At 41.4% G+C, this 27079-nt stretch overlaps 2 protein-coding genes across 5 annotated transcripts; both read left to right on the plus strand.

Moving 5' to 3' along the window:
* The first annotated feature begins 253 nt into the window (after positions 1-253).
* LOC104930985 (dnaJ homolog subfamily C member 7) lies at positions 254-8110 on the plus strand. Of its 2 annotated transcripts, none has more exons than XM_010745898.3 (14): positions 254-358; positions 2972-3060; positions 3296-3420; positions 3560-3673; positions 3809-3883; positions 4091-4209; positions 4319-4472; positions 4866-5030; positions 5205-5296; positions 5389-5462; positions 5562-5708; positions 5810-5965; positions 6807-6881; positions 6978-8110. In XM_010745898.3, the coding sequence occupies exons 1-14, from the start codon at positions 288-290 to the stop codon at positions 7013-7015; spliced, it is 1494 nt and encodes a 497-aa protein (XP_010744200.1). In that variant the 5' UTR covers positions 254-287; the 3' UTR covers positions 7016-8110. The 2 variants fall into 2 exon arrangements, with proteins under 2 accessions (XP_010744200.1, XP_027145279.1); XM_027289478.1 differs by lacking the exon at positions 254-358 and adding an exon at positions 910-932.
* Positions 8111-9522: 1412 nt separating this feature from the next.
* aclyb (ATP citrate lyase b) lies at positions 9523-26069 on the plus strand. 3 transcript variants are annotated; one of them, XM_019264796.2, is made up of 30 exons: positions 9524-9704; positions 12184-12365; positions 12933-13055; positions 13955-14017; positions 14370-14560; positions 15287-15366; positions 15612-15742; positions 15989-16107; positions 16903-17039; positions 17324-17385; positions 17703-17820; positions 18010-18164; positions 18544-18637; positions 18895-18951; positions 19513-19542; positions 21380-21521; positions 21722-21890; positions 21965-22069; positions 22196-22392; positions 22517-22598; positions 22705-22815; positions 22902-23029; positions 23120-23213; positions 23637-23791; positions 23882-24032; positions 24145-24288; positions 24409-24522; positions 24675-24757; positions 25144-25220; positions 25294-26069. In XM_019264796.2, the coding sequence occupies exons 2-30, from the start codon at positions 12207-12209 to the stop codon at positions 25386-25388; spliced, it is 3366 nt and encodes a 1121-aa protein (XP_019120341.2). In that variant the 5' UTR covers positions 9524-9704; positions 12184-12206; the 3' UTR covers positions 25389-26069. The 3 variants fall into 3 exon arrangements, with proteins under 3 accessions (XP_019120342.2, XP_019120341.2, XP_019120343.2); XM_019264797.2 differs by lacking the exon at positions 18895-18951 and having other exon boundaries at positions 9523-9704; positions 25294-25388; XM_019264798.2 differs by lacking the exons at positions 18895-18951; positions 19513-19542 and having other exon boundaries at positions 25294-25388.
* The last annotated feature ends 1010 nt before the right edge of the window (positions 26070-27079 follow it).

Consider the following 27079-nt stretch of genomic DNA (forward strand, 5'->3'; position numbering starts at 1 on the left):
TACATACATTACATCATACATTACATATAAAATTTCCACAAAAAAAAAAAAAAAAAAAAAAAAAAACCCTGCATTTTGCCCAAATGTTTGTTTTGTTGGAATTGTTAACTAGCAATTTTAGCACTGATTTTAGTTATATAATTATTAGATTTTTGATTATAATCTTAATTTTCTTGTTGGCCTAGTTTCCCATGACCTCAATATAAAAAATAAAAAATAAATAAATAAATAAAAACTTAACAGTGCCCGGAAATGACGTCGGTTCGTGTTCGTCCTTTCCAGAAAAAATGGCAGCTGTTGACATCGACGTGCCGGTGGACATGGAGACACAAATCTGCAATCCGGAGGACATGGAACGGTAAACGTGGAACCGCGCGCTCGGTTTGAACGCGCTTCGTCCGTTACACTGAAATAACCGTTAATCCACCGACCGAAGCCAACCGCCGTTAACTGACAAGGCTCGTGCGGACCAGCCCCGGAGACGAGCTAACCAGGCTAGCTCGCACAAGGGAGAAGGAAACGGGGGATGCTGTGTACTGATGTAACCCCGAAAAATGTTTAATTTCAGCGGGTTTTGATTAACGACACACGTCGGTGTTGTCATAATTTAAGTAACTCGATCTAAACCCGCGAACCGTGGGTTTATTTTATTCTATATTTCGTAGCTAAGGCTCGCTTCTTCGTCGTCAGGAAAACCAGGCTAAGTAAATTAGTCTTGACACATGCTCAGCTTACAGACACACCAGAACTATTGTCTTCTGAGACTCGTTGGAAAACACGAATGAACGTATTTATACGGGGTTTTAAAAACTAAAAAAAATATAATAAGACATAAAGCAGAGTGTCTCTTCCCTTGACACGAGTTAGCAGCCGGTGCTTTCATCCTTCGAGAAACTTCCACACAAGCCGGCCGCTTTAAAAAGCTAGACTCGGTACGTAAAAACAGCAGATAGATATAAAGTTACACGTATTATCTAACCTAAGAAACTTAAACTAAAACTGTCATAGTGAAAAGTTTCATCAGCCATTTTTTTATAGCTCGTTTCATTTCACCTGGATGGATGAATCATCTCTCTGGGTAATCATTATTGTAGGTTTTATAGGTGTGATGTTTGTGTATGTCACCTTTGTTACACAGTTTGTTCACTAAAAGTTAACACGTGGTTCTGATTTTTCTTTTTAAAACAAGATATTATAGTTTTTACGTGTATAATTACATAAATACAGGATCAGATGGACAAACCACATGCAAAAGATTAAATATAAAATTGCATTTATGCCTTTTATTAAGCGATCTGTCCAGTTGTTTATACAGCACCACCAGAAAACAAAGTGTTTTATGTGGTTGAACCAGCATCAGAACATCAGGATCCAGGGATCTGATTACAGATAAATAAGAGAGGTTCAATTTCAGAGATGGGAAACATCATGTTTTACGATTACAGAAGCAATTCCTTAACTCCTTCCTTTAAATCCAAACCAGAACTGTAAACCTGATTCTTCAATCTTTAATCCTATAGCTCACTACAATGAGCAGATTGAGATGAGCAATGTGAAGTCAGCAGCTATTAGTTTGTTAAAACAGGACTTAGGAAATATAAGTCAAAGTGTGAGCCACACATGTCGTTTTATTTTAAAAGTCATGTCAGTAATATCTAAATTCCTATCTCATAATAAGATGTTTCCTAAATGCATCAAGCAAACCTGTTTTCTGTAATACCAAACATCCTACATGATGAAGAGGTGTTGCCTCTTGTATGGCGTTTTAAGATAAGTTAACCACTGGATAAGGTTTCCCTGTTACCAAACTATTTTTTTTTTATCTCAGCTAACAGACACTGCTGGACTGAGAAGTACACGATAGAGAGACGTTCTGCCGTGTAGCTGAGTCGGAAATAGCCCAGCTTTGTTCAAAACAAGCGGTTGCTTCTAATTTAAAACAAGAACACCTGAAGATGAACCGACCTGATTTATTATTACTGTTCGGTTTTCGGGTGAACACACTGGAGTCATGCAGCCTCTCCTCATTATTTTAGGCTGAATCCATTAGTTGTAAATGACTTGATAATGGAGCTGCGGCCCTTCATTCGATATTATTAAGTGATGCTCAGAGTTGCTTGGCTTTTTTTTAATAATTAATCCTTATTTTAGCTGCTGTGTGACTTCTACATTTATGCACCAATATTATCAGCTGCGGTTGGCTTATCACAACTGTTAAACAACAATATATTGATATCATTATTGTTTGCATGGTTTAGTTTGATCAGTTGTGGTCCTGCCGCAACATAGCCCTTTCTTTTCTTTTTTTGAATATATCAAGCATTGACTCATAACCGCATGTTTTGGTGTGTGGGAATTACAACTAGACCTTAAATAAGCTGAATCACACGTTGCCACTCCTGCCAGTGGGTTAGAGTTTCCTGTTTTGCACCCAACATTACTTTTGTAATGTTAATATTGTTTGTTGTTAGAAAACACTTGCATATACACTTACCATAACACATTTTGACTGTGACCTGAACTGCAACATTTTTATTTTTTATTTTTTATTGCTTCACCTCACAGAGAGCAGCACAACAGTGGCTTCTTCCACACTTGAATGAATCAGTAGTGATTTACTCTTACTACTTTTGACAGGATTGCAGCAGGTGAATTTCACTGCTATGTTTAGTACCGGAGCTATCAGGACTGTGTGTACCCTGCTCTGCTGTCCCAGTTCCAGGTGTAACGCACCACAGTCGAGTCCTTTTCAGACACCGGCACTCTGCCTCACTCGCAAAGAAGAGTTCTCCAGCTCGTCTGGTTTGGTGACAATGACTTAAAGTCTTTCACTCTCACAGTAATAAAGAATATTTCTAAGAGTATGTTGCTGCTGGTTTATTGCTGAATGGTTCATCTTTGTTTTGTGTTATATTAACTGCTTTCTGTGATCTATGTACTGATTTCAGTTTTTTTTTTTTTATCTTTCCAGTCAAGCTGAAGGCTTCAAAGAACAAGGAAATGCTTTCTACAGCCAGAAAGATTACTCTGAGGCTTTCAACTATTATACTAAGGCCATCGGTGAGGTTACAACTAACTTATCATTGCTGGAATGAAGTTTTTGCAGTGGTTGGATGGGTGTGTGCATCACCCATTGACCAATCTTTGTTAACTAATACATGTCTATTGGCAATTCTTCCTTCTGTGTTAACTGTGTATATTTACAATGAATCTCTATACATATTCCAAGCATGGGACTGCTTGCAATATCTGTATTTCACCTGACTGATGTGCAATTCTTCCTTTTTATCTCTAGATGCATCCCCCAAAACTGCCAGCTATTACGGCAACAGGGCGGCCACCCTCATGATGCTCCGTCGCTTCAGAGAGGCCCTAGAAGATTCCCAGCAGGCTGTGCGGCTGGATGACTGTTTCATGAAGGTCAGTCGTCTGTCGGGAGAATCTCCGTTCTTAACTTTGCATTGCCTCAAAAACCTCAGTTGCAGAATAGGGAGTTAATATATAAGTATGTTTTTGCACAGTTCTAAGTAGGAAGTGTCCCCCCCTCCTGTCATCACAGGGTCATCTGCGTGAAGGCAAGTGCCACCTGTTGTTGGGAAATGCCATGGCGGCCAGTCGCTGCTTTCAGAAGGTTCTGGAGTTGGAGCCGAGCAACAGAGAGGCCCAGCAGGAGGTGGGGATCAGCTGAACCTTTGCACATTTTACTTGCTGTAAAACATCCTGAGCATAGTCTTTGAGCCAAAGACTGAATAATGCAACTCATCTCAACTGTAAAGAGTGCTAATAAGTGATTGTTGTTTTATTTTAGAATAAGACTGCAGAGACTCTGCTGGAGTTCGAACGCATGGCAGAGTTTGGATTCGAGAAGCGGGATTTCAGAAAGGTACTTCACCTTCCCATTTTTTTTTACAGTTTTGCCCAATTTTAGTTAATTTGTCATGCGATTAATTGTTAGTCTAGTTTGACCTTGACTCTTCTAATGCTCAAAACTTAAACATACAAGCAACATCTGTGGCATCACAATATATTTTATGAATATGCTTTCATTTGTATTAAGCACCAGTTTTTTGTTTTTTTTGGTGCGATCCAGGTGGTGTTCTGTATGGACCGGGCCTTAGCTGTGGCTTCTGCCTGCCACCGTTTCAAGATCCTCAAGGCCGAGTGCCTGGCTCTGCTGGGTCGCTATCCAGAAGCCCAGTCAGTAGCGAGGTAGGAACAGCTCGTGTTGGGTTCATGGTGTATGATTATTTTGTTACAGTTGATGCATTTATTTTTTCCTCTTGTCATTATTTTCATCATAAACATTTTCTTTTTCCAGTGATATCCTGCGAATGGATTCCACGAATGCAGATGCTCTGTACGTCCGAGGCCTGTGTCTGTACTATGAGGACTGCATCGACAAAGCTGTACAGTTCTTTGTCCAGGCTCTGCGCATGGCACCCGACCACGAAAAAGCCCGGCTAGCCTGCAGGGTAATAACATCACTTAGAAACAAACAAGGCAAATGTGTATGAAACATTTATGGCGGTAATGTGCAACCTTTAGCCATGAGCACACAAAGACGGTGAAGGAGGAAGTTGATGTAAATTATGCCAGATTTAAATATTCAAAAAATCAACTCTGTAAATGTTTCATGAGGAAGAAAATGCATGCAATGCAAGTATACACACAATGCAGTTCAGGAGACATTATTTCTATAACATTATTTTTTGGGTGCAAAGCATGATGGCTAAAAACGAATGGAATAAAAATGTTCAACACTGCCTAACAAAGTAAATCCATGCTAAAATATTGTGAATGTCTTAAATTTCTGTAGTAAATGTTGCAAAAAGAAACATGACGACTGTTTCTCTCCCTAAAATCAGAATGCCAAAGCATTAAAAGCCAAAAAAGAGGAGGGCAACCAGGCATTCAAGAACAACAACTATGAAGTTGCCTATCAGCTGTATACCGAGGCTCTGGCGATAGACCCCAACAACATCAAGACCAACGCTAAACTCTACTGCAACAGAGCCACTGCTGGAGCAAAGGTAAAGAGCAATAAATCAGCAGTTAACGCTGCAGACAAATGACATATTACGGCATTTCATCCGTAATCCTGTCTGATTATTTGCCTAAAATAGCAACCTCGTGCATTGCCTGCGCCGGCTTTTCCAGCCCTCTGTCTTCCGTCACTTCACTGTAATTAACTTCTTCCTCAACAGCTGAAGAAACTTAATGAAGCCATTGACGACTGCACCAATGCGATCAAACTAGATGACACTTACATCAAGGCCTACTTAAGAAGAGCTCAGTGGTATGCTATACAGTCGATATGAGCACTTTTTTTTTTCTTAATTTGTGCGTTCTGTTGTTCAGTTTTTAAGTGACTTTGTGTGTGACCCGTAGTTACATGAACACAGAGCAGTATGAGGAGGCCGTACGGGACTATGAAAAAGTTTATCAGACAGAAAAAACATCAGGTAAGCTGATGCCTTTTTAATTTTTGCTGGCTGTATACACTAACCGCTTTGCTTTTCACACACTAAACGTAGCTTGATTTTTCATTTTGTCGCCTGTAGATCACAAGCACCTGCTGAAGAATGCACAGCTGGAGCTGAAGAAGAGCAAAAGGAAAGATTACTACAAGGTGCTCGGGGTCGGCAAGAACGCCACAGACGACGAGATCAAAAAGGCCTATCGCAAACGAGCTCTTATGCACCACCCAGGTAGCCAGCGTGGAGTTTACGCAGGCACGCAGGACACAGATTTGGATGAAATATCATGGTTATTCATCTTATCTCTGCCGTGTCGTGTTATTGTCACGCAGATCGCCACAGCGCAGCGACTCCAGAGGTGCAAAAGGAGGAGGAAAAGAAATTCAAGGAGGTGGGTGAGGCTTTCACCGTGCTCTCCGACCCGAAGAAGAAGATCCGCTACGATAACGGACACGACCTGGATGATGACGGGTGCTCTGATGGGAGAGGTATGCGCCCTTAGTTTTTTTTTTTTTTCTTTTCTTTGGATTCATTCAGCCTGCTGGTCATTAGTGGGACGATGGAGATGATTTCACACGACTTAAGACAATAGATTTATCAATAACCGTAGAATTACTCTTCATCGTTTGCCGAATAAACCTTTTCCACAGCCGACATTTTGAACCTGTCATAGCAGAGAAAGCACAAGAGTAAACAATGAGATTAACAATCGCTGAGTTCCGTTTAGCTGCTTAAATTTCAGGGTACTGGTACGGTGCATGGCTTACTGGGACACAACAAAGCCATCACTAATGTTATTAGTGTTATTATTTCCTACAATAAAAGTCTATAGTCCAGACAGTGTAATATCTAGGTTAGACTATTGATCAGCTCATCATCAGCCAATATTCATCTGATGTGTACTATCCATAAATATCTCTCAGATGACGCATTTATTTTATTCTACAGGAAGTCTGTATCTCAGAGGAGTAATGAGTAAAATAAGGTGGTGGATGAACTAGAATTATAATGGTGAAATAAGAAATTGCTTACCAGAAATAGAAATATAACCACTTCCACAGTTACGCTGTCATTCTGGCAGAGACACTGAATATTTATTAAGCTCTAACTGCTCCCAGTAAGCAAGTGTAGGCTTCAGAGAGAGAGAGGAATATATTGAACTTTTTTGTTGTCAATTTGTGATATCGTTTCTTAATTTTCATACTTAAAAGTACTTTTCTGTCACAAAACTAAATAATGCTACACAAGAACAACATCGCCACCATGTTCTTCCAGAAGTTCGTCTTCACCAGCTCATCTTGCTGTCTTTTGCTTTTGCTTTGTCTCTAGATTTCGATGCAAACAACATCTTCAGGGCTTTCTTCGGCGGCCACGGTGGAGGATATAGTTTTGATTCCAGTCCAGGTATGTGTCTTTTTCAGTTCAGACATCCTTCATCATTTTATTTGTCCCGTAAAGGAAGTGCATCCGATTAACTTAACTTCTTTTTTTCTTTTCTAGATTCTGGACCCGGAAATTTCTTTTTCCAATTTGGCTAAAGCAAAGGAGCGTGTGGAAGAATGCAGCCCTGCAATGGACAAAACGAAGTTGGACTCACAGCCACCCCATGATGCTCGTTCCTTTGAGTGTCTTGCAAAAAAATCTCCTCACTTTTCTTTTTTTAAAGAGGTTTTTGATTATTGCATTCACTCCTAAATTTAGTCCCTACATTGATGCTAACAAATATTGGGGGGGAGGGATAATTCAGAAGGTTTAGTTATGGGGTAACATTGTAAATAAATAAAGAGGTGCTTTTTTTTTTTTTAAGAGGTTTGGATCAAGCTGTTCGGCGCATGTCCCTATTGCCAAAATCAAAATGATATGAAGTCTAATCTTGTAAAACTGCTGGAAATGTAAGCATCATGGTTGAGTAGTTTTAGAAGATCTAACGTGGTATATGTTTTTAAGGTTCATCCTTCTTGGACAGCATGTCTCTATAGAGCAAGAGTCGATGTACTGTGGAAGTTCAATGTCATAACTGACCTCAGGACAGCCTGGTAAGGACAACGCTGGTCTCCTGCGGGTGTGTGTCCAGGTTTTATTGGCTCACTTGCCAAATATAGAATCAACGTGCAGGGTTTTTGTTTATTCTCCTCTTCCTCATGCTGCATTGTATATTTGACTCGACTGTAAATCGTTTTGTGTCTATAAATCTTTCTCCTTCAGTCTTCCCCCGGCCTATTTATATTTATTGTACTGTATATTCTAACATGTACACATACGGATGCCAGTGCTTTTTTTTTGTTTAAGAGGCTCATTTGTAAATGCGTTGCACATTTTCCTCTCAAATCGTGAGGCCAAAATCAACACATCTACACCCACACCCACCTTTGTCCGCTGTTGAAAGCACCAACCGAGCATCGGTCCTACTGTTCCCCATTCAAATTCAAGTGGTGCCTTACAAGAATGATCAGTTAACCTCCTTAAACTGAAACCTACATCAAAAGCAGTGAGAGCGAGCCACATCCCATTTCCAAAAATCATCAGCCATGTATAGCATGTTTTTTTTGTTTGTTGTTTTGCTCTTTTTTTAGAACATTTGTCATATCTGACCAGTGAACATAACTGAAGGCGAATTCTTCATCCTGACAAACGTGAAAGATGTTTCATGCCACCTTAAATCGTAGCTGCCTAGCCTAGCTGTCATCCACCTGTTCTTGTCATGCATGTTTAGTCAGTTACAGCCCTTCCCCTACTTGTTTCACCTGTTTTAAAGGGAAACTAATAGTAGGCTGGAAGCTTCTATTGTTAATAGCTCTGTCACTGATCGATATGTCTGATTTTTAAAACTTGTCACAGTATTAACAAGACATGCTTTTCTTATTGCGAAAAAATAAAGGCTTGTCTTTTACTGTAATGCTGGACTTTTTCTCTTAAATAGCTTATATAATATTCAGATCCAGAGCAGACTATTTGAGTATTTTCTATTTTATTCTACTTAGTACACATTTCAGGGGAACATCTTATGCATTTTACACCACAACACTAATTTGAAACCAAAGTTTCAGATTTAGATTTTACATACAAACATATGATGCTTTGTTTTCGATTAATCGGCCTAATAAAATATACCGCTACGTGAATTTTGTGCCTAAACAGTCATTCTGCTTTATTATCAATATTATTATACAACCCAATGATATATATAACGATATAAAGGTCTGAAAAGGGTAGTTTTACCTTTTGATTGTTATTTTTCTGATAATTACATACTTTACAATCCAGTAAATTAACATTTTGTGGGACTATTTCTTGTCATATTTATTTTTAAATTATGACATTACTACTTTTACTTAAGTAAAGTATCTGAGTACATCTCCTACAATTGTCTGTACATTTTCATATGATCAGATTCATTTTAAAACCTTAACGCAGGATAAATTAAAAGAGAATTATTTAACCTAGAAATTTGCTAGTTTTTACACACAGACTTCTCCATTTCTACCTGGAATTTAGAGTTTAGTTTAATTAGAAGTGAGGCTATAAAAAACTTTAACCCAGGATAAAAAGGGTGATATTTAACCTGGAAATTTAATGTTTTTACACACAGATGTATCCATTTCTATCTTTCTTTAAATAAGAAGTGAGGCTATAAAGGGAACCTTAATCCATGATAAAAAGAGTGATATTTAACCTGGAAATTTAATGTTTTTACACACAGATTTCTACATTTCTATCTTTGTTTTAATAAGAAGTGAGGCTATAAAAAAAGAACCTTAACCCAGGATAAAAAGTAATATTTAACCTGGAAATTTACTAGTTTTTACACACAGATGTATCCATTTCCACTTGGAATTTAGAGTTTCTTTTAATAAGTGAAGCTATAAAAAAAAGAACTCATCCTGTTATGTGTTCACCATTTGAATCAGGTGGTTATTTATCATTTTATATCCCGTTTATTATTATTATTACTATAGTGTGTCTTCTTATTGTAAAGCAGTGTGGGTGTGACTGACATCACCACGTGATCGCCTCGGAGCCAATCAGGCGCCGCTATCGACGTGCAGTCGGTCGCCAGATTATGGTGCGACAGGAGCGGAGTGAGGTGGCAGCTGGTAGCAGGAGCGAGGAAACAGTCCGGTACGAGAAGGAGAAGGAGACGAAGAAGCTGCCTCTCCTTTTAGCTGTGTCATATCTGAACAGGAGGTGATCCCTGTGCTTCGAGGAGGTGCTACTTTCATTGACAAGGTGACCATTTTATCTCGTTTCTTCTTGTTTTGTTGTTGTTGTTGCTGCTGTCGGACGTTAGTTAGCTTCGTCTGAGCACTAGCTGCTATCTGCTGCAGGACTTTAAGGCGAGCGGATGTGAGATGCTGTGAGCTCTGTCGGCCCAAAAAAAAAAGAAAAAGAAAAGTGACTGTCATCCTGCCAGAGATAGAAAAGATACGGCTGTTTCCTCTGCTCTTTATCTCAGCTGTAACACCTCTCTGTAGCTACATCTACTACATCTTTGCAGAAGTTGTTATATTCAGCCAAGCTCAAGTTATTGAACTTGCCTGTCTGGCCTGTAGGGAGTGGGTGTGGTAGCACGAACAGGATATTTCATTCACGTGTGCTGCCCTTGGTTTATGGTGCACATCACATACAGCCTTTGCACTGATGCACAGCCATGCTCATGAAAACACACAGGCTGTGTCTGAAGCAGCCCCTTTAACTGGCCCCCTCCATGTGATGTGATGTGATGTGATGTGATGTGATGTGATGCTACTCCCACCACCAAATCCAGTTTTCCTTCATCTCAGGGGGGGCCTGTGTACAGTGACACACATTTCACGGCTTGATGGCCTCAAACAATGGGGCTGTGGACCCTGTGGATTATGGCAGGCTAAATACTGGGACATCTGTCCCCCCCCTCCTCGTCCCCACTGAAAGCATGGACAGGATAGTCTGCTAAGCTAAATCCTAGCCAGACTCTCCAGGTTAGATTTAACAGACGTCTTGCAGCCATTGCAGACTTTCTGTCTTCAACCCTTTTTTTTTTTTTTTCTCCCCAGAAGCTGGAATAAAAGCAGTCATAAAATGTTATCGGCAGCTGAAACGAGATGCATGTTATCGCTTATCACTGTTTAGTTTGTGGTGGTGATAGTATGGACCAGTTTGGGCCTTCAGAGTTGTAAAACTGTGCCAAAGGAAACATGACCTAAAAAATGCACAAGCGTATGTTTGTGTTGGCTGGTTGAAACAGCATTGACAGCCTGAGCAGGTCTGACAACATGCAACGATGTCTGAAGCAGGAATGTGACGACCATCGGTGCAACCTGTTGTGTCGGATTATCTTCCCTCAGATACACATAGGCTTTTACTAGAAACTAGAATCTTTTTTTTAAGATTATTTTTTTGGCCTTTAATGATAGGACAGCTGAAGATAGACAGGAAGCAGGGAGCAGAGAGAGGGGGGAGTGACACGAAGTAAATTAGCCGTCCAATGCGGGATTCGACTATAGCCTCCACACACGGGGCGGCCGCTTAACCCACTATGCTACCGACCGCCCCGTAGTAGCCTTTTTTTAAAGCTTGTTGTGGCTTTGATAGTGTCAAAACTATTGTAGACGATGTGCAGAAGGGGGACGCCGCCGTTTCTTTTTGTCTGATCAACAGACGAAAACAGAAAGATACTTAAATTAAAGTGATATGAAACAAAAACCGCACTTTTAAAAGAGCAAATATTGTAATTTTCCTTTGAAACAATCAACCTATAGTCACACGTGAATCTGATTCAGTTGAAACTTCGTTCCAGCTCTGGCTGTTGAAACACTTCAGTGTCAAGGCTGGTTTGTTGATTGAAGGAAGGGGACTACGCTTACTTCATGACTCAATGTGGGATCCTATTATAAGTGTCAAAGCGGTTAAAAGAAGATCACTTGACCTTTTCCTTTAATAATGAGATGACGCCAATCTATAGATAAACTGAGGAAGTGTTTATTTTCAAGGAGGGTCTTCGGTTTTTAGACTTTTTGGAACAAAGAGTAGTCGAGCTGTCATCAGTCACGTTCGAGAACCTTAAAACTCGCTGTGTAATCTGCGCCTTTTCCAGTGGCTAGTTGTGTTAAAGCCTAAGAAGAGAAATGATTCTTTGAGATGAATGAAGGCATTTATGCACCGTACTGAAAAAAAAAAGCAGAAAGGAACTATGTTGACTCAGTAAATGTAGGACAAACTCAATGTTTCAGCAGTTTTAAGTTCTGGTGCATCTGTAGATCTCAGACTGTAAGTCTCCTGGAGATTTTTGCTTGTTGCCTTCATTGTCAGTCGAGCGTATTGTACAGATATGTGGCCATGCAGCAGATAGGGAATACTTTTACGCTTTATCTCGGTTCGTGCACAGATTGTAGCGAAGGATTTGTCACCGTGGAAATCTCAAACACAGATAAGTGTCGTGGCAGAGCTTTAGAGAGCCTTAGCTTGAATTCAGTATAACCTGTGACCGATTAGATTAAGGCTAGTGAGTCTGACTTTGTAAACCGTTACTGTGTGACTGTTTGACTCTTTAATTACAGCGTGTGTCCCACTTCCACTCAGTTTTTCAGTGCACCTTTTGTCTGTGTGTGTTCAAATGCATCTATGCTTCAGTTTTTAGTTTGTTTTATCCATCGGTGTATAAACATGATGATGCTGCAGCTCTGTGAAATTAACTGCTGGCTTCCTCCTCCTCCTCCTCCTCCCAAAGGTCCTGTGCTATCCTGCGCTGCCATGTCGGCGAAAGCCATCTCAGAGCAGACGGGAAAAGAGTTCTTGTACAAGTATATCTGCACTGCAGCGGCCGTGCAGAACCGCTTCCGCTATGCCAGTGTCACCGCCGAGACCGACTGGGACCGCCTCACACAGGAGCATTCATGGCTGCTAACAGAAGTAAGGCCTGACTGCAACAGACCCCGATACAGCCTCTCCAAGAGCCTTCAGCTGGCAGAGCGATATTGAAATCATGAGGCTAATTACACGCTGCACGCCACTGAAACTCTGTGCACGCGATTCGTAGGACATTATATCATTACGGTGGCATGTGACCGTGTATTTAGATGCATTGAATGACTGTTGTGTGTACTCATGAAAACATTTTAATAGAAAGTTTTCAGCGTGTCATGTTGAAGTATTTCCTTACAACCTGGCACAAGTGGGTGATTTCAGTAATATGACAAGTATTAGTAACTAGTTTTAGTAGCACAAGTGAATATCAGGTTTCTAAGGCAGTTTGATATCTTGAGATAAATTACAGTGAATGAATGGATAAGGAGCGCTGTCACTATCAGCATACTGCTGAAACAAGGAAAGAAATCCCTGCATGTTGAAAGCTTGTCATATTTTTCAGAATTAGGGAAGTTTTGTGATACCAAACATCATATTTCGACTTGTTTGTCACACCAGTATTGATGCAAATCTCTGGCTTTGGTTTTAATATGTGTCTTTCTTCCTCTGCAGCGGTTGGTGGTAAAGCCGGATCAACTAATCAAGCGGCGCGGGAAGCTCGGCCTGGTGGGCATCGACCTTGACCTGCAGGGTGTCCGAGAGTGGCTCAACGGCCGCCTCATGAGAGAGACCACTGTGAGTTGACTGTAATGTCGCCTGTCTGTGTTTTAGTGAGCAGCCCAGCGTTACCTTGAGACAGTGAAACATGATCCAGGAACTCTAGTTCAAGTAACAGACGAAACAGACACCAAAAACACAGCGCGCAGTGGTTTATAATACTATAAGGAGGAATTTTACTTTTCTGGATAGAAGCAGTCTTTAAGGTCATTTAGCGGTTTTGTCAACAGACAAAGAACAGACTGTTTTTTAATGAAGGTCAAGCCATTCTGTACCCGCATTCAAAATAACAATTTAACTTGCTTGGGATCTGCTAAGATAAATATTAAATACTCTTCCAGTGGCCCAGCTCACCCATAACTTTCAATAGATAGAGATATGTTTACCACTGCCGCCCTCTTCCCCTCCTCTGTGTGATATTTCTGGCTAATTATGTCGTAAATGAAGATAGCAGTGCGACCTATCTGACTCAGGTAGTAAATCTGCCACACTTGTGTTTTGTGTGACATCTGAAGAGAATATAAGCTGTACTTGTACTTGTTAGTACCAGTGTATGGAGCGTCATGCGTAGAAGGCTGCTGCGTCCAGTGCCAGAGGCCATGGGCTTATGTTTAGACCTGCCAGGTCAGAGGTTATGTAATGCAATAGAGGAGGATGGTCTATTCTGGTCCACCATACATGCACATGCACACAGGCCGTGCTACACTTCAAACAGGCCATACTTTCACTGTGTAAAAACACACTAACTATGTTTTAATTTTATGCTATTCTATGTGCTTTCCACTCAATAAAAATGAAACATGCACATATAAAATCTCATAAACCAAACAGGGTGTAGTAAATTAAATCTACATGTAATGTACAGACTATCCACACTATCCAGGTTAAACTAATTTGCTTTTGTTTGTCTTGACTAGGTGGGAAAGGCAAAGGGCGTGCTGAAGAACTTCCTCATCGAGCCGTTTGTTCCACACACACAGGTAATGTATGACGTGACGTATTTCTCGTGCGTCTTGTGAAGCCTTCAGTCAATAGGTACAGACTCAAAGAGCTCCATACAGCGACACGAACCAATCAAGGGACCGAGACAATAACACACCCTCAGTGTTGCGTGGTTGGTTTCGTCAGCGTTATGTAAGGAGTAGTGTTGCAGTATGTGAGAAAAGTTGTCTATACCAATATTAGTTCATTTAAACTGGCGAACTTGTTGTTCCCTCAGGACTGTTATTGAAATGGCATGTCAGCCTTTTGTAAATAACAGAGAATGCACACGCTGCTGTTTTGCAAACAGAATTCGTGAAACCGTGTTTGTCTTTCCTCGTCTTACCCCAGGAGGAGGAGTTTTATGTGTGTATTTATGCCACGCGTGAGGGCGACTACGTGCTTTTCCACCACGAGGGAGGAGTGGAGGTGGGCGATGTGGATGCCAAGGCCGAGAGGCTGATGGTTGCGGTGGATGAGAAGCTGAGCGAGGAGCAAGTCAGAGAGCAGCTCCTCACAAACGTTCCTGATGACAAGAAAGAGTACGCACATATCCCTTTTTTTTAATTTATTCCATGTGAAAGATCCACAACGGTTTAACAAAATAAGACAAAAGAGTGATTCTAAGCCTCTGTAGTAAAACAAAAAAAAGAATCCTATATCTGAATCATCAAATCCAACTAGATCATCTTGTATCCAGGAAATGAAGGGCACTTTGTGATGTGATATTGTAGCCATGTTTTGCAATTTTATGTTTACTGGACACTTTCATGTGACTAAGAGTTGATACTTTCCATGATATTCTGTATCCAGAGCTGCTATCAAGCACCCTGCTGATTCAACATCAAACCAGAGAGCTTTAGATAAGAGGTGCTCCACCTCAAGTGTTTGCAGTTACTGCTACAGTACAATACAGAGATAACCAGCCGTGTTTTTTAGATTATTATATTCAGTCGGCGTCCCACTTTTTAACTGTCTGTTTTGTTCTTGTATTTTTCTGCAAATGAATCGAAGAGGTTCTCAGACTTCGGTGTTAGTTTGTGTGGCCTTGAGCAGTGTGTTTTTTAAATCACCATCCACCAGTGTTTAGGGAACATTCTGACCTCTCTGGGTTTTCCTCACAACATCTCCCCTTGGAAGCAAAGTTATATCTAGTATAGTATATCATAGCTTCACTGGTCTACACTGATTTTATGTTGTTTTATAGTAAGATTTGTTCTCTCGTGAAGATTTCAATCTACTTTTTATTTGTTTTTGTCTTCTTAAAGAATCCTGGCCAGTTTTATTGTGGGCCTCTTCAACTTATATGAAGACCTCTATTTCACCTACCTTGAAATCAACCCTCTAGGTATGTTGTAATTAACGTGTGTGCATATTTACATTTATACTTTTAGGACTGAAAACAAGTTATTGTTCTGTTTTGAGAAGATGAAAACAGTTTGTATTTCTTCAACAGCTCCGTTTGTACAATATCAATTCAAGAGAATGAATTAAGCACTTTGCAGAGCTTCATTATTAATTCACTTCTGAAACATACTTTTCTGTAACAGCGTTTATTGAAGAAAACATAACTTTTATTTTATTTTTAACCAGTCGTCACCGAAGATGGAGTGTACGTCCTCGACATGGCAGCCAAGATCGATGCCACGGCAGATTACATCTGCAAGGCTAAATGGGGTGATGTGGAGTTTCCACCACCATTTGGCAGAGAGGCATATCCAGAGGTAACATCAGGAGAATAAATCAGGTTCTTATGTATGTGTGTTAAGATCTGAAGGGTGTTTTTCTTTTGCATCCGTATACCTAATAATCTTACATTCAGTCATTTCATGTTCAGGTATTCACTAAATACCTCAAACTTACTTCCATGTCAGGCATTAGTCAGTAACCGAGATGCACAACTAGCTTTCTTAGCCGTTTGCACTCATTCATCCGAATGTTTAACCACAACATGATTCTGTCCATTGTAGGAGGCGTACATAGCCGATCTGGATGCAAAGAGTGGTGCCAGTCTGAAGTTGACCCTGCTAAACCCTCGTGGCAGGATCTGGACCATGGTGGCTGGAGGAGGGGCTTCAGTAGTCTACAGGTACATATGCACTGTCTGGTTTCTGGTTGAGCCGTGAGATGATGAGAGCTTCGTGTCTACTTGGCGAACTTTTGTGTATTTACTTCTTAGTACTGTCTCTTTGTACATACTGTGCATCCTGTACAAACGGCAAACACTTGATTATATGATTATCAAACAGTTTTTTGTTGTTTTTTTTTTCTCACCCCGGGCAACATACTCCCGTGGGTCTTCTATTCACCTCTGTGTAAATATAGTTGTATAGGTAAATATAGGACCCAGGGGCTTTGCAGTACCCAAAGGCTATGTGCAGAGGCCCACAGAGAAACCCTAAGCTCCGTCTACCAAGTATACGGTTAGTTCATGTTCAAGTCCAGTTCAAGTAAATAAGCTTGACAAACTTGTTGGACGTTACAGAACATTAGGAGCTGCTGTGTTTTGCATTCACTGAGACATGGCTAGACCCTCTACGGACGAAACAAGGCCACAAACTGTCATGCCCAAAGCCGCATATCACCACAAAGAGTGGGAGAGGCGGCACAGAACATCCCCGAGGACAGACTCTTGGCCATACAGGGTATTTTGGTGACTGCAGCACACAGCATCATCAAGGACCACTGTCCTCCTTACCTTCTGCCAGACGTTACAGGAGCACAGGACTGCCTTAAAAATAGTTTTTACCACCAGGCCAACAGACATCTCAACTCTAAAACCAACAGGCTGTTTGTATTTGTCCAACACATTTCATTGTACTACTGAGCCTGTGTTGAATAGATATGACGGATAAAACTGAAACCGATCTTCACTCTTCTCCAGCGACACCATCTGTGACCTTGGAGGGGTGGATGAACTGGCAAACTACGGCGAGTACTCTGGCGCACCCAGTGAACAGCAGACCTACGACTACGCTAAAACCATCCTCTCTCTCATGACACGGGAGAAACATCCTCAAGGTGGGTACAGCCAGCGCTTCATCACGGCGTGTTTCTCTCCAGACGGTCAGAAAGTAAGCCAAAGGTGAACGTCTGTGGGGGAGTTAGCAGTACACTCTTAAGAATGCAAATCATTGTTGGATCATTCTTCTGCAATATGACCTGCTTACTCTCCTTTAGAGTGTCACAAGTGCCCTGTTCACTTGCCAGCAATAGCTTTCATGGCTGTTACCTAACTGTGGGGTGTCAGATTTCAGTCATAAACATGTTATACAACATATCCCCCCTCTCTCTGTCTCCTTCAGGGAAAGTGCTAATCATCGGAGGAAGTATCGCCAACTTCACCAATGTAGCAGCCACATTCAAGGTGAAACATTTATCCAAAACACCATGAAAATAAACTTTAAATGTCACCATAGGCCTTCACAGTTAATTGAATATCTGTTAAAGAGCCCCCAACACAATATTTTGTTCTTTGTGAAACTTAAAAGTAAATGATCTCTGTATTTGTTGAGTCTATTTTGGATAATTCAGCACCGTAACTCATGTAATGTGTGTTCTCGTGTATTATTCATGACTACTATGTGTGGAGCATTCTCCATGAGGTGTAACAAGTTCAAAACAACGCTGGAATTTCAGTTTTTCTGAGCCACTCTTACTGACTGACACACCTTTACACATCAGGGCATTGTCAGGGCCATCAAAGACTACCAAGGTCCTCTGAAGGAGCACGAGGTCACCATCTTCGTTCGACGTGGCGGGCCCAACTACCAGGAGGGGCTGAGGGTGATGGGGGAAGTAGGTGAGTGCGAAGAAGTTGAAGGTCATGGGGAAGAAAACAAAGGAATTCCAGTATGACTCTAGTATGTCATTCGTTAGTTTGGAAATACTTGCTGTCAAGCAATGCATGCACAGGCGATATGAGAGCGTGAGCGACTTAAATTCTTCTTAAATTGACTTGTCAGCCCTGTTTTTTTCTTCTGTTCTGTAGGGAAGACCACAGGTATTCCTATCCATGTGTTTGGTACCGAGACCCATATGACGGCCATTGTTGGAATGGCTCTGGGCCACCGGCCAATCCCTAACCAACCCCCGATGGATGCGCACACCGCCAACTTCCTCCTGAATGCTAGCAACAGTGCAATGGTATGTTCATTCAGTCACACACTGAAGGAAACTTAGCACGGTGTAAACACATTGGTCACACACTGAAGGAAACTTAGCACGGTGTAAACACATTGTATCCACTTAACTCATCCCTGCTTGTGCCCATTAAAGAGAATTATTATTATTATTGTTGAGTAATACATTAACATTAGAGATTGCTCAAATATGCAGCTTTTCTTAAAAATTCACATAAGGTGTGTCAAGACTATACTGACTGTTTATAGGCTCGTACATGGTGTGTGTATAAAATGGAAAAACCTTGTTGTAAGAGGGAACTTGGTCCCATCCCGTCATTTCTCCCGGTAAGCTTCTGCAAGCCTTTGAATAACATGAATGTCCATCCTGTTTTATGTCCCAGACTCCAGCTACAACAAGGACCGCTTCCTTCTCTGAACCTAGGACGTCTAATGATGTCACCCCAGCCAAAAAGTCTAAAGCCGGTCTTCCAGCAGGTAACTACCACGGGAGCACTCGCCTCCCCATGGCTTCTTATCAGCAAGACTCCATATGTACTCAAACACACTTCTGCTTTTTTCATTTCTCTTATCCCTGCTTCCTGTATTTGTCCCTTCCTCCACTCAAATGCCACCACTGCTGTTCTGCTTTTTAAATTTTCTTTCTATTTCTTCCTCCTCCTCCTCCTCCTTCGTCCTCTTGTTGTTTTGCTGTCTGCTCACCTTCATCTTTTTTTCATGCTTGTTTCTCTAAGACTGTCTTCATTCTATACTGTGGCCTCTGAAGAATGTGGTCACAGGCGATTGGAAAGGTAAGTGATAGGTGTGCCATGCCCACACTGCGCTCGGCTGCCTACACTGGTTTGCCTCTTTTCTTCTTCTTGACCCTCACCCTCCTCTTTCTCTTTCAATAGAAAGGAGCGTGTCTGTGTGTGATATATCTGCATCACCTCATGCTTTAGAATAAGTTGTCCCTGGAATAATTAAAGAACAGAAAGAATCATACATAATCCACAGCTCATACATATCATCAGTTTTCTAAGGATAGCGAGAAAAGATTTGTCCTCTTTAGACTGAGTTGTTGTATAGGGATAGTTGGCTGTGTTGAAACGATGCGATTGTGACTAGACTCCGCTCTTTAGATTGCTTTTCACAGCGGCACAGTAACGGCATGCTCTGTAGCAGCTGAGCTTTGCATGGTCTTTCCTCTGGCGTGCTATGTATGGAGTGTTTTCAGAGATGACACACAGTTGATGCACTGTTCATTGAATAAGATGAAGATGCACTCATTCTTTTCTCCCTTTTTGTTTTTTTGTTTTTGTGCTCATTTTGTCGTTTTTTTTTTTTGTGTTCTCGTCCCGTGGGGGTCACAGAAGCGCAAGCTTCTTCAGGCTGCAGCGGAGGTATGGAAGGGTGTGAAAAACCTGTCCTCCTGCCCTCTGTCTACTTCCCCCCCGCATTCTCATTTTCCCTCCCAGTCTGTCCTTTTTCGCCTTCTTATGGTGGCTTAAGGGGGGCTGTTTTACGTCTCTGAGCACGCATTGGTTGAACATCCAAATACAACACACACAACAATAAGTGTTGCGAAAATAAACCATGGCAAACAGTTCTTTAATATTATTTTTATTATTAGAATTTGACCGCAGGAGCATGAACCACCACAGCCGAAAGAAACTGATCATTTCAACATTCAAGTCCAGCTTCATCCTAAAATCAAGGTGTCTGCAGGTGTTCAAAAGTCAAAGTTATTAAAAATTACAAAAGTCTGAAGGCAGTAATGTTCTAAAATGTTTTTGTATCCGATTGTAGGCTGTTGGGAGACGTTATACTGTACACCTAAAAGTGTACAGTGTACTAAAAGTGGCATTGTTGCGACAGTGGATTACACAATCCCTTTTTTCAGTCTGCACTGAAAGAACTGCAGCAAACGCTTGAGGAAGGTTATGAGCTCATGATGAAGGATCTTTAGCAATTTTAGCAAAAACTTGCATGAGCCTAAATGAATGAATCATTTTCAGTTCAGGCTAATTCATCCAACTGCAGTTCATTTCATTAATTCAGAAATTAATGTTATATACTATTCCCAACTGGTTTTCATAATGGAAATCTTCACACAAAGATTAAATTACATCATCTGTCCGAATTCTTAAATTTCACATGTTGAAACCTGCAGAAACCCTTTGAAACATTTACTTGTCACTCTATATCCCTCCTGCAGCGACAGTGCTGGACAATTGATATCTAACAAAGGTTCATCTGGTTCAGATCAGAGAACGACACGAGGCAGTGAGTGTGGACACATGGGAGGACTGGAACAAATGTGTGGGAAGAAGGTGCTTAACTTAACAGAAAATGCTTCAAATCACAACAGAACACATGACAATCATCAGCTCTGCTGCAGAATCCTTTCAGCTCAGACTGGACAGAGACGTTTTTTTCTTGCACTACTGCTGGGTTGCTCTGGTATCTGGACCTTGCCTTGAAAGCTGTGTCACGCTTTTTTTTTAGATGAACTTATGTGGTATTTCTGCTTGGCAATGGGAAAGTGGGGTAATGTTTCTAATAACAGCTTTTACAAACAAAGTAGAAAAAGCATTTAGTTGGTCAGAAAAGAGTTCCTTGTTGGTCAAACCAAGTTGACAGTTCCAGAGAAAATGCAAGTGCACGGGCCTCGTGTAGAACTTGCAGTTGATAGTAGCATGTGAAATCTAAACAGTATTTCAAATTAATTCAAAATCCTCTACCACAACCAGTGGTACCATCCTATTTTTAACATTTTGAGACCCCAAATTAATCCTTTTGACCTGGAGGTGGACAAAATAATGGATTCAGAGTTGGTCAACTTGGTTACACTTGCAAAAGTAGTTATACTAGGTTGATTTAAGCGGCAGCATTTGTCAGCCAGAAACCCAAACTGCAGTACAAATTAGTTCACAGTTGAAGGGGGAAATATGCAAAACATTATAACTCCAACAAAGAGAAACATGACCTTCCTTTGTGATGGTGTTTTGTAACTGCAAACTTTTTAATCATGGGTTATTTTCTCTACCTCCTGTATCTTTGTCCTCAGAGTGAGTCCTCTGTACTTTGCTTGTTGCGTCCACATTCCTGCTGTTTTCCCATGTCTGACCCTCTCCCCACGCCTCTTACCCTGTGATTATTTTTATTTCTGCCTCCATCTTTGACTTATCTCTCTCTCTCTCTTTCTCTCTTTGCCTCTCTGCCTTCTCGTTCCTTCAGCCAAAGCCACCACACTCTTCAGAAAACAGACAAAGGCCATAGTCTGGGGCATGCAGACACGAGCCGTGCAAGGCATGCTGGACTTTGACTACGTATGCTCCCGGGATGAACCCTCAGTGGCAGCCATGGTCTACCCCTTCACGTAGGTTCCCCAGGATAAATTACAAACTTGATACTCCACTGATTAAGGACGCCTGTGCAGTGTTAAATAGGTCACCCTGAATAAGTTTCACTGCAGATATCATGTGTGTGCACTGCTCTTGGGAAGTTTTAACCACCATAGCGAAGTTAAAATAAAATTATATTCATATTCTTCGACCTTACATTTGGTTTGTTACCCAGTGGGGATCACAAGCAGAAGTTCTACTGGGGCCACAAGGAGATCCTGCTGCCGGTCTATAAGAACATGGCTGACGCCATGAAGAAGCACACCGAGGTGGACGTCCTGATCAGCTTTGCCTCACTGCGTTCAGCTTTCGACAGCACAATGGAGGCCATGCAGTACCCACAGGTAGCAAAGACGTGCAGCAACACGTTTCAGTTTCAGCCAGTCATGGAGGCGTCTTACCTAATTGTGTTTTTCAGATCCACACTATCGCCATCATAGCTGAGGGCATTCCTGAAGCTCAGACAAGGAAGATGATCAAGATGGCTGATGAGAAAGGTGTCACTATCATTGGCCCCGCTACGGTATGTAGCCATATCACACCAACAGAGCAAGACTTTTAACAAAGGGACTCTTTAAAGTACAGTTGTTGTCTCTGTCTGAGAGCATATGTATAGATAATTGAATCCCTGTTAACGTCTGTCTCCCAGGTTGGTGGCATCAAGCCTGGCTGCTTTAAGATCGGCAACACGGGTGGCATGCTGGACAACATCCTGGCTTCCAAACTTTATCGTCCTGGCAGCGTGGCCTATGTGTCGCGCTCTGGGGGAATGTCCAACGAGCTCAACAACATCATCTCTCGCACCACGGATGGCGTATACGAAGGTGTGGCCATCGGAGGAGACAGGTACAAAAACCTATTTGCAAATAATTTGTTTAGGAGTGAGAGGCAGCTTTCCTGTTGAAGCCTGGTGTGAAACTGTTTTACATTGGTGTCTGAATGTTGCTGTATTTTGGTCCTTTTTGTCCAGATATCCGGGCTCCACATTCATGGACCACGTCCTTCGTTACCAGGACACTCCAGGGGTCCAGATGATAGTGGTGCTGGGAGAGGTGGGAGTAGTTTATGTCTTCAGATTAACTTAATGTTTTGAGTTTTTTTATTTATTTAAAGCATGTTAATTTATGTGTATTTTAACATCTTTCACTGACAATCCAGATTGGAGGCACAGAGGAATACAGGATCTGTCAAGGCATCAGGGAGGGCAGAATAAGCAAACCCGTGGTGTGCTGGTGCATTGGAACCTGCGCCACTATGTTCACTTCAGAGGTTTGTTGGCTGAAATGACTTGCTTAGGATGTTGTTGGTGTTACCTGGAGAACTTTTAGCTCAACCTGTAATACCCCCATCTTCAGGTTCAGTTTGGCCATGCAGGAGCTTGTGCCAACCAGGCTTCGGAAACAGCTGTAGCCAAGAACCAGGCTCTGAGGGACGCTGGAGCTTATGTACCAAAGAGCTTTGATGAGCTGGGAGATGTCATCAAGTGAGAAATTCAGCACGTGGTCATACAGAGTTTGTCACTGAATTGTTTTTTAGGGTTTTCCACTGAGAGTGTGTGCATATGATTAAACAGGACTGTCTATGATGAGCTGGTGGCCAATGGTACCATCATTCCTGCTCAGGAGGTGCCACCCCCAACAGTACCTATGGATTACTCCTGGGCCAGGGTAAGAACATGATCATTACTCCTTGATAAACCCAAAACGTTTTATTTTCTCTACGGCGTTCTTTTTAAAAAATAAAATATGGATATTTATCAGCTTATTTTGATTAAAAACAGCTGATGGATATTAGATTTTTAGTTTTAAGATAGACCCATGACTTGATCTGTTGTTCTTAATTAGAGAATTGTGTCCTAGCGTGTCCTGAGCCGGACAGCTGTTCAAACAACTTGTCAGTGTTCTCTGGTAAACAAAATATGTAACGGCGCCACTGCTTTTATTACCAACATATCAGTATGTCTACACTGCAGTTCCTTGTTATTTACTCACATATACACTGATCTGTGCTTCATTCAACATGAAACATTTTCACACTGTGTTGTTACCTGTGTGTTTTAAAACCCATCTTACATTTGTTCTACTCTCCAGGAGTTGGGCCTGATCCGTAAACCAGCCTCATTCATGACGAGCATCTGTGACGAGCGAGGCCAGGAGCTCATCTACGCCGGCATGCCCATCACTGAGGTCTTTAAAGAGGAGATGGGTTTAGGAGGAGTGCTTGGCTTGCTTTGGTTCCAACGCAGGTTGGTATGATGACTAAACAACGACTGCTGGTGGCTTTACTTTACATCATAAATGTATTTTCAAGTGGAGTAAGCCGCGTTTCTTTGTAGGTTGCCGCGCTATGCCTGCCAGTTCATTGAGATGTGCCTGATGGTGACTGCTGATCACGGGCCCGCCGTCTCCGGTGCACACAACACCATCGTCTGTGCTCGCGCTGGCAAGGACCTTATTTCAAGCCTGACCTCTGGCCTGCTCACCATTGTCAGTACTGCTCACACACACACACTCATAGTCTGACACTCCTCTTGTCTTTTACTGTCCACGTCAGCAAGTTGTTTCTGTACTGAAAAAAAGATTTATTCATAAATTCCAGGGGGATCGTTTTGGAGGAGCTCTGGATGCAGCCGCGAAGCAGTTCAGCAAAGCGTTCGACAGCGGCATGCTGCCCATGGAGTTTGTCAACAAGATGAAAAAGGACGGCAAGCTGATCATGGGCATCGGCCACAGGGTCAAATCAGTATGTAGATTTTCACACTACCTCAAGTGACCATATCAAGGTTCATAAACGATGTGCCACTTTTAGATTATAGTAGAAAGTTAAACCATCGCGCAAAACAAAGTTTCTCTCCGCTTTCAGATCAACAACCCAGACATGCGGGTGCAGATTCTGAAGGACTTTGTCAAGCAGCATTTCCCTTCGACCCACCTACTCGACTACGCTCTAGACGTAGAGAAGATCACCACCTCCAAGGTACGTGTCAGCTGAGTGAAGCAGAACGTGAAGACTGTTGGAACATTTTACTGACAAACACACATTTCAGTGTGACATCCTTGGACGGTGTGCAAAACCGTTCCACCTTTTTTATGTTAAAGTGTGCTGATATTCCTCTTTCTTATTCTCAGAAACCCAACCTGATCCTCAACGTAGACGGTTTTATTGGTGTTGCCTTTGTGGACCTGCTCAGGACGTGTGGTGGCTTCACACGGTAAGAATATCAAACTGCTGCAAATATATGTCTAGTAGGACATTTTTGTGCTTTGAAGGGAGTACTTTTAATGAAGTTTAGCTTTAGTTAGTGTATTTTCTGTAAGAACTCTCCCATTATAGTTTTTCAAAAGACAAACAGTTCTTACAATAGATTAATAGAGAATATTTTGTAGATTTTTATAGTTAGTGGACAAACTCATTAAACACTTTTCTGCCTACGTCGACATTAGTATTATATAAATGCTTTTATTATTAGGGTTATGTCTTATTGTATGTATTATTCATAGATCAGATGTCAAAAGTCCATTGTCTGTACTGTTGCTCTCTGCGCTGAGGGCACAATATCCAGTCTTGTTTCTCACATGAATGTTGATCTCATTCCAGGGATGAAGCTGACGAGTTTGTGGAGATCGGCGCACTAAATGGGATCTTTGTCCTCGGACGTAGTATGGGCTTTATTGGTGAGTCCCACTCAGACAGAGCCATGACACTAACTTTCAACAAGATGTTTAACTCGTGTCTGTCTTACATTAGGACATTACCTGGACCAGAAGAGGCTGAAACAGGGTTTGTACCGCCACCCCTGGGACGACATCTCCTACGTGCTCCCTGAGCACATGTCCATGTAAACCCCCCCGCATCGCAGAATGAGACACGCTTCCGGATGTGACTGCCCTCATGGGTTAGGCAGCATTACACATCTCACTTAAACGTATATATGTACACTCCGGTTAGCTGCCTTGGGAGAATCAGGGCAGGATGATTCTGGAAAGTGGAAGTACTGTCTAAATGAGAGATCTGGGTAGAAGTTTTCAATCTAGTTTTTATGGAGAAAAAGGGGAAGTATATTTTCAAATGTCGCTTTCGCAAAAATTTAATATTTAGCCTGAGATGTAATTTATTCAGTTTTGAACAAAGAGCCAAACCAATGCACGCTGCAGCAGTTGAAGGAGCACAAAATCAGTTGATACAAAAAAAAAAGCAAAGAAACCTGTTTTGCGTAGTTGGTACGATGGCAGGATTTTAAAGCACATTTCAGTCAGCATCACCCCGTCTGATTAATCTGCAGTAATAGCTGCTGATGTAAAATTTGATCAAGCTCAGCAATACAGTAGCATATCTCTTTTTTTATACTACTTACAATTACCAATTAACAAAAATGTATTGATTATTTTAATCAACATTTGCCTGTTTTAGGCCACAAGAGAGTATTGCACCTTAGTAATATTGGTTTCAAATTATGTTTTACTCTGTCATCACACAAAAAACCAAAGTTATTTTTAGCAATTTCTTGTCTTTGTTTTAAAAAAAAGGGTCTGGTTGGTATTACAGAGCTTATCCAGAAATTAAATACAATGATTCAAGTGTCACTCCACCATTGCCTTTCCGAGAACAACCCTGGTTGTTAACCGGGTTGAAATTCATCAGCTACTGTAAAATTAGTTGCAGCTTCGGGGTGTTTCACACAGAGTATGAAATTAACTAACTTGTGTTGCTATTCAGAAAATCGGATAGAAAACATTACATTTAGACGTTTTGGAAAAGGGGACAAACAAAATGCTTCATGAATGAGCCCTGTGAGTCTTTGAAAGCATCTTTTGGCGAGGGACCATGAAAGCAGTTTGCTTTCCGTGGGGAATATTATTGCACATAATACGGATGTCGGCTCTGTAAATGATCCAACTTTCACTAAAAAAAAAAAAACTTGACACCGACTCAAAACGCTTTGTAACTGCCCACTGTACGGCCTGCTGTGTTTGATCTTTGTTTTGCTGTTTTTATTTAACTGTGAAAAAAAAAGCATTGTTTTTTTTGTAATATGCTGTCATAATAGTATAATAAAGAACTTCTTGTTTTACTTTTCATCTTGGCTGAAGTGTGTAATGTTGAAATCTGCTGTTGGTGAAGAAGTGTGATCTCTGCCATGTGTGAATTCGGAGAGGAAAGAGGAAATCCAATCCCAACTGACTTTGTGCAAGAGGCAGCAGGGTACACCCTGAACAAATCACCAGTTCATCACAGGACACACAGAGACAAACAACCATTGAAACTCACATTCACACCTATGATTCACCTATTAACCTATGACGTGTATGTCCTTGGACTGTGGGAGGAAGTCAGAGAACCTACGCAGACTCTGCTGGCCTAAATTAGTAAACATTTCATTTAAATACCTTTATACAGCTATGAGTCAAATTAAGTTAAAGTATCATTTTATGTATTATTTTAAGTTTTATATATCTCAGGTGTGTGCAGCATGAATATTAACTGAGGTACACTTTAAAAGACTACTGGTTGTATACAGTATATACACCTTTGA

This window comes from Larimichthys crocea, chromosome XVI, assembly GCF_000972845.2.
Source record: "Larimichthys crocea isolate SSNF chromosome XVI, L_crocea_2.0, whole genome shotgun sequence".
Classification (NCBI taxonomy): Eukaryota; Metazoa; Chordata; class Actinopteri; family Sciaenidae; genus Larimichthys; species Larimichthys crocea.

Excerpts from the sequence above, each read along its gene's own strand:
- LOC104930985 (XM_010745898.3), top strand. The coding sequence starts at position 288 with ATGGCAGCTGTTGACATCGACGTGCCGGTGGACATGGAGACACAAATC. Across the intron at positions 5,463-5,561 it reads TCAGACAGAAAAAACATCAG|ATCACAAGCACCTGCTGAAG; the intron begins GTAAGCTGATGC and ends TGTCGCCTGTAG. Across the intron at positions 5,709-5,809 it reads AGCTCTTATGCACCACCCAG|ATCGCCACAGCGCAGCGACT; the intron begins GTAGCCAGCGTG and ends ATTGTCACGCAG.
- aclyb (XM_019264796.2), top strand. The coding sequence starts at position 12,207 with ATGTCGGCGAAAGCCATCTCAGAGCAGACGGGAAAAGAGTTCTTGTAC. Across the intron at positions 17,821-18,009 it reads GAGGGTGATGGGGGAAGTAG|GGAAGACCACAGGTATTCCT; the intron begins GTGAGTGCGAAG and ends TCTGTTCTGTAG. Across the intron at positions 24,033-24,144 it reads CCTCTGGCCTGCTCACCATT|GGGGATCGTTTTGGAGGAGC; the intron begins GTCAGTACTGCT and ends CATAAATTCCAG.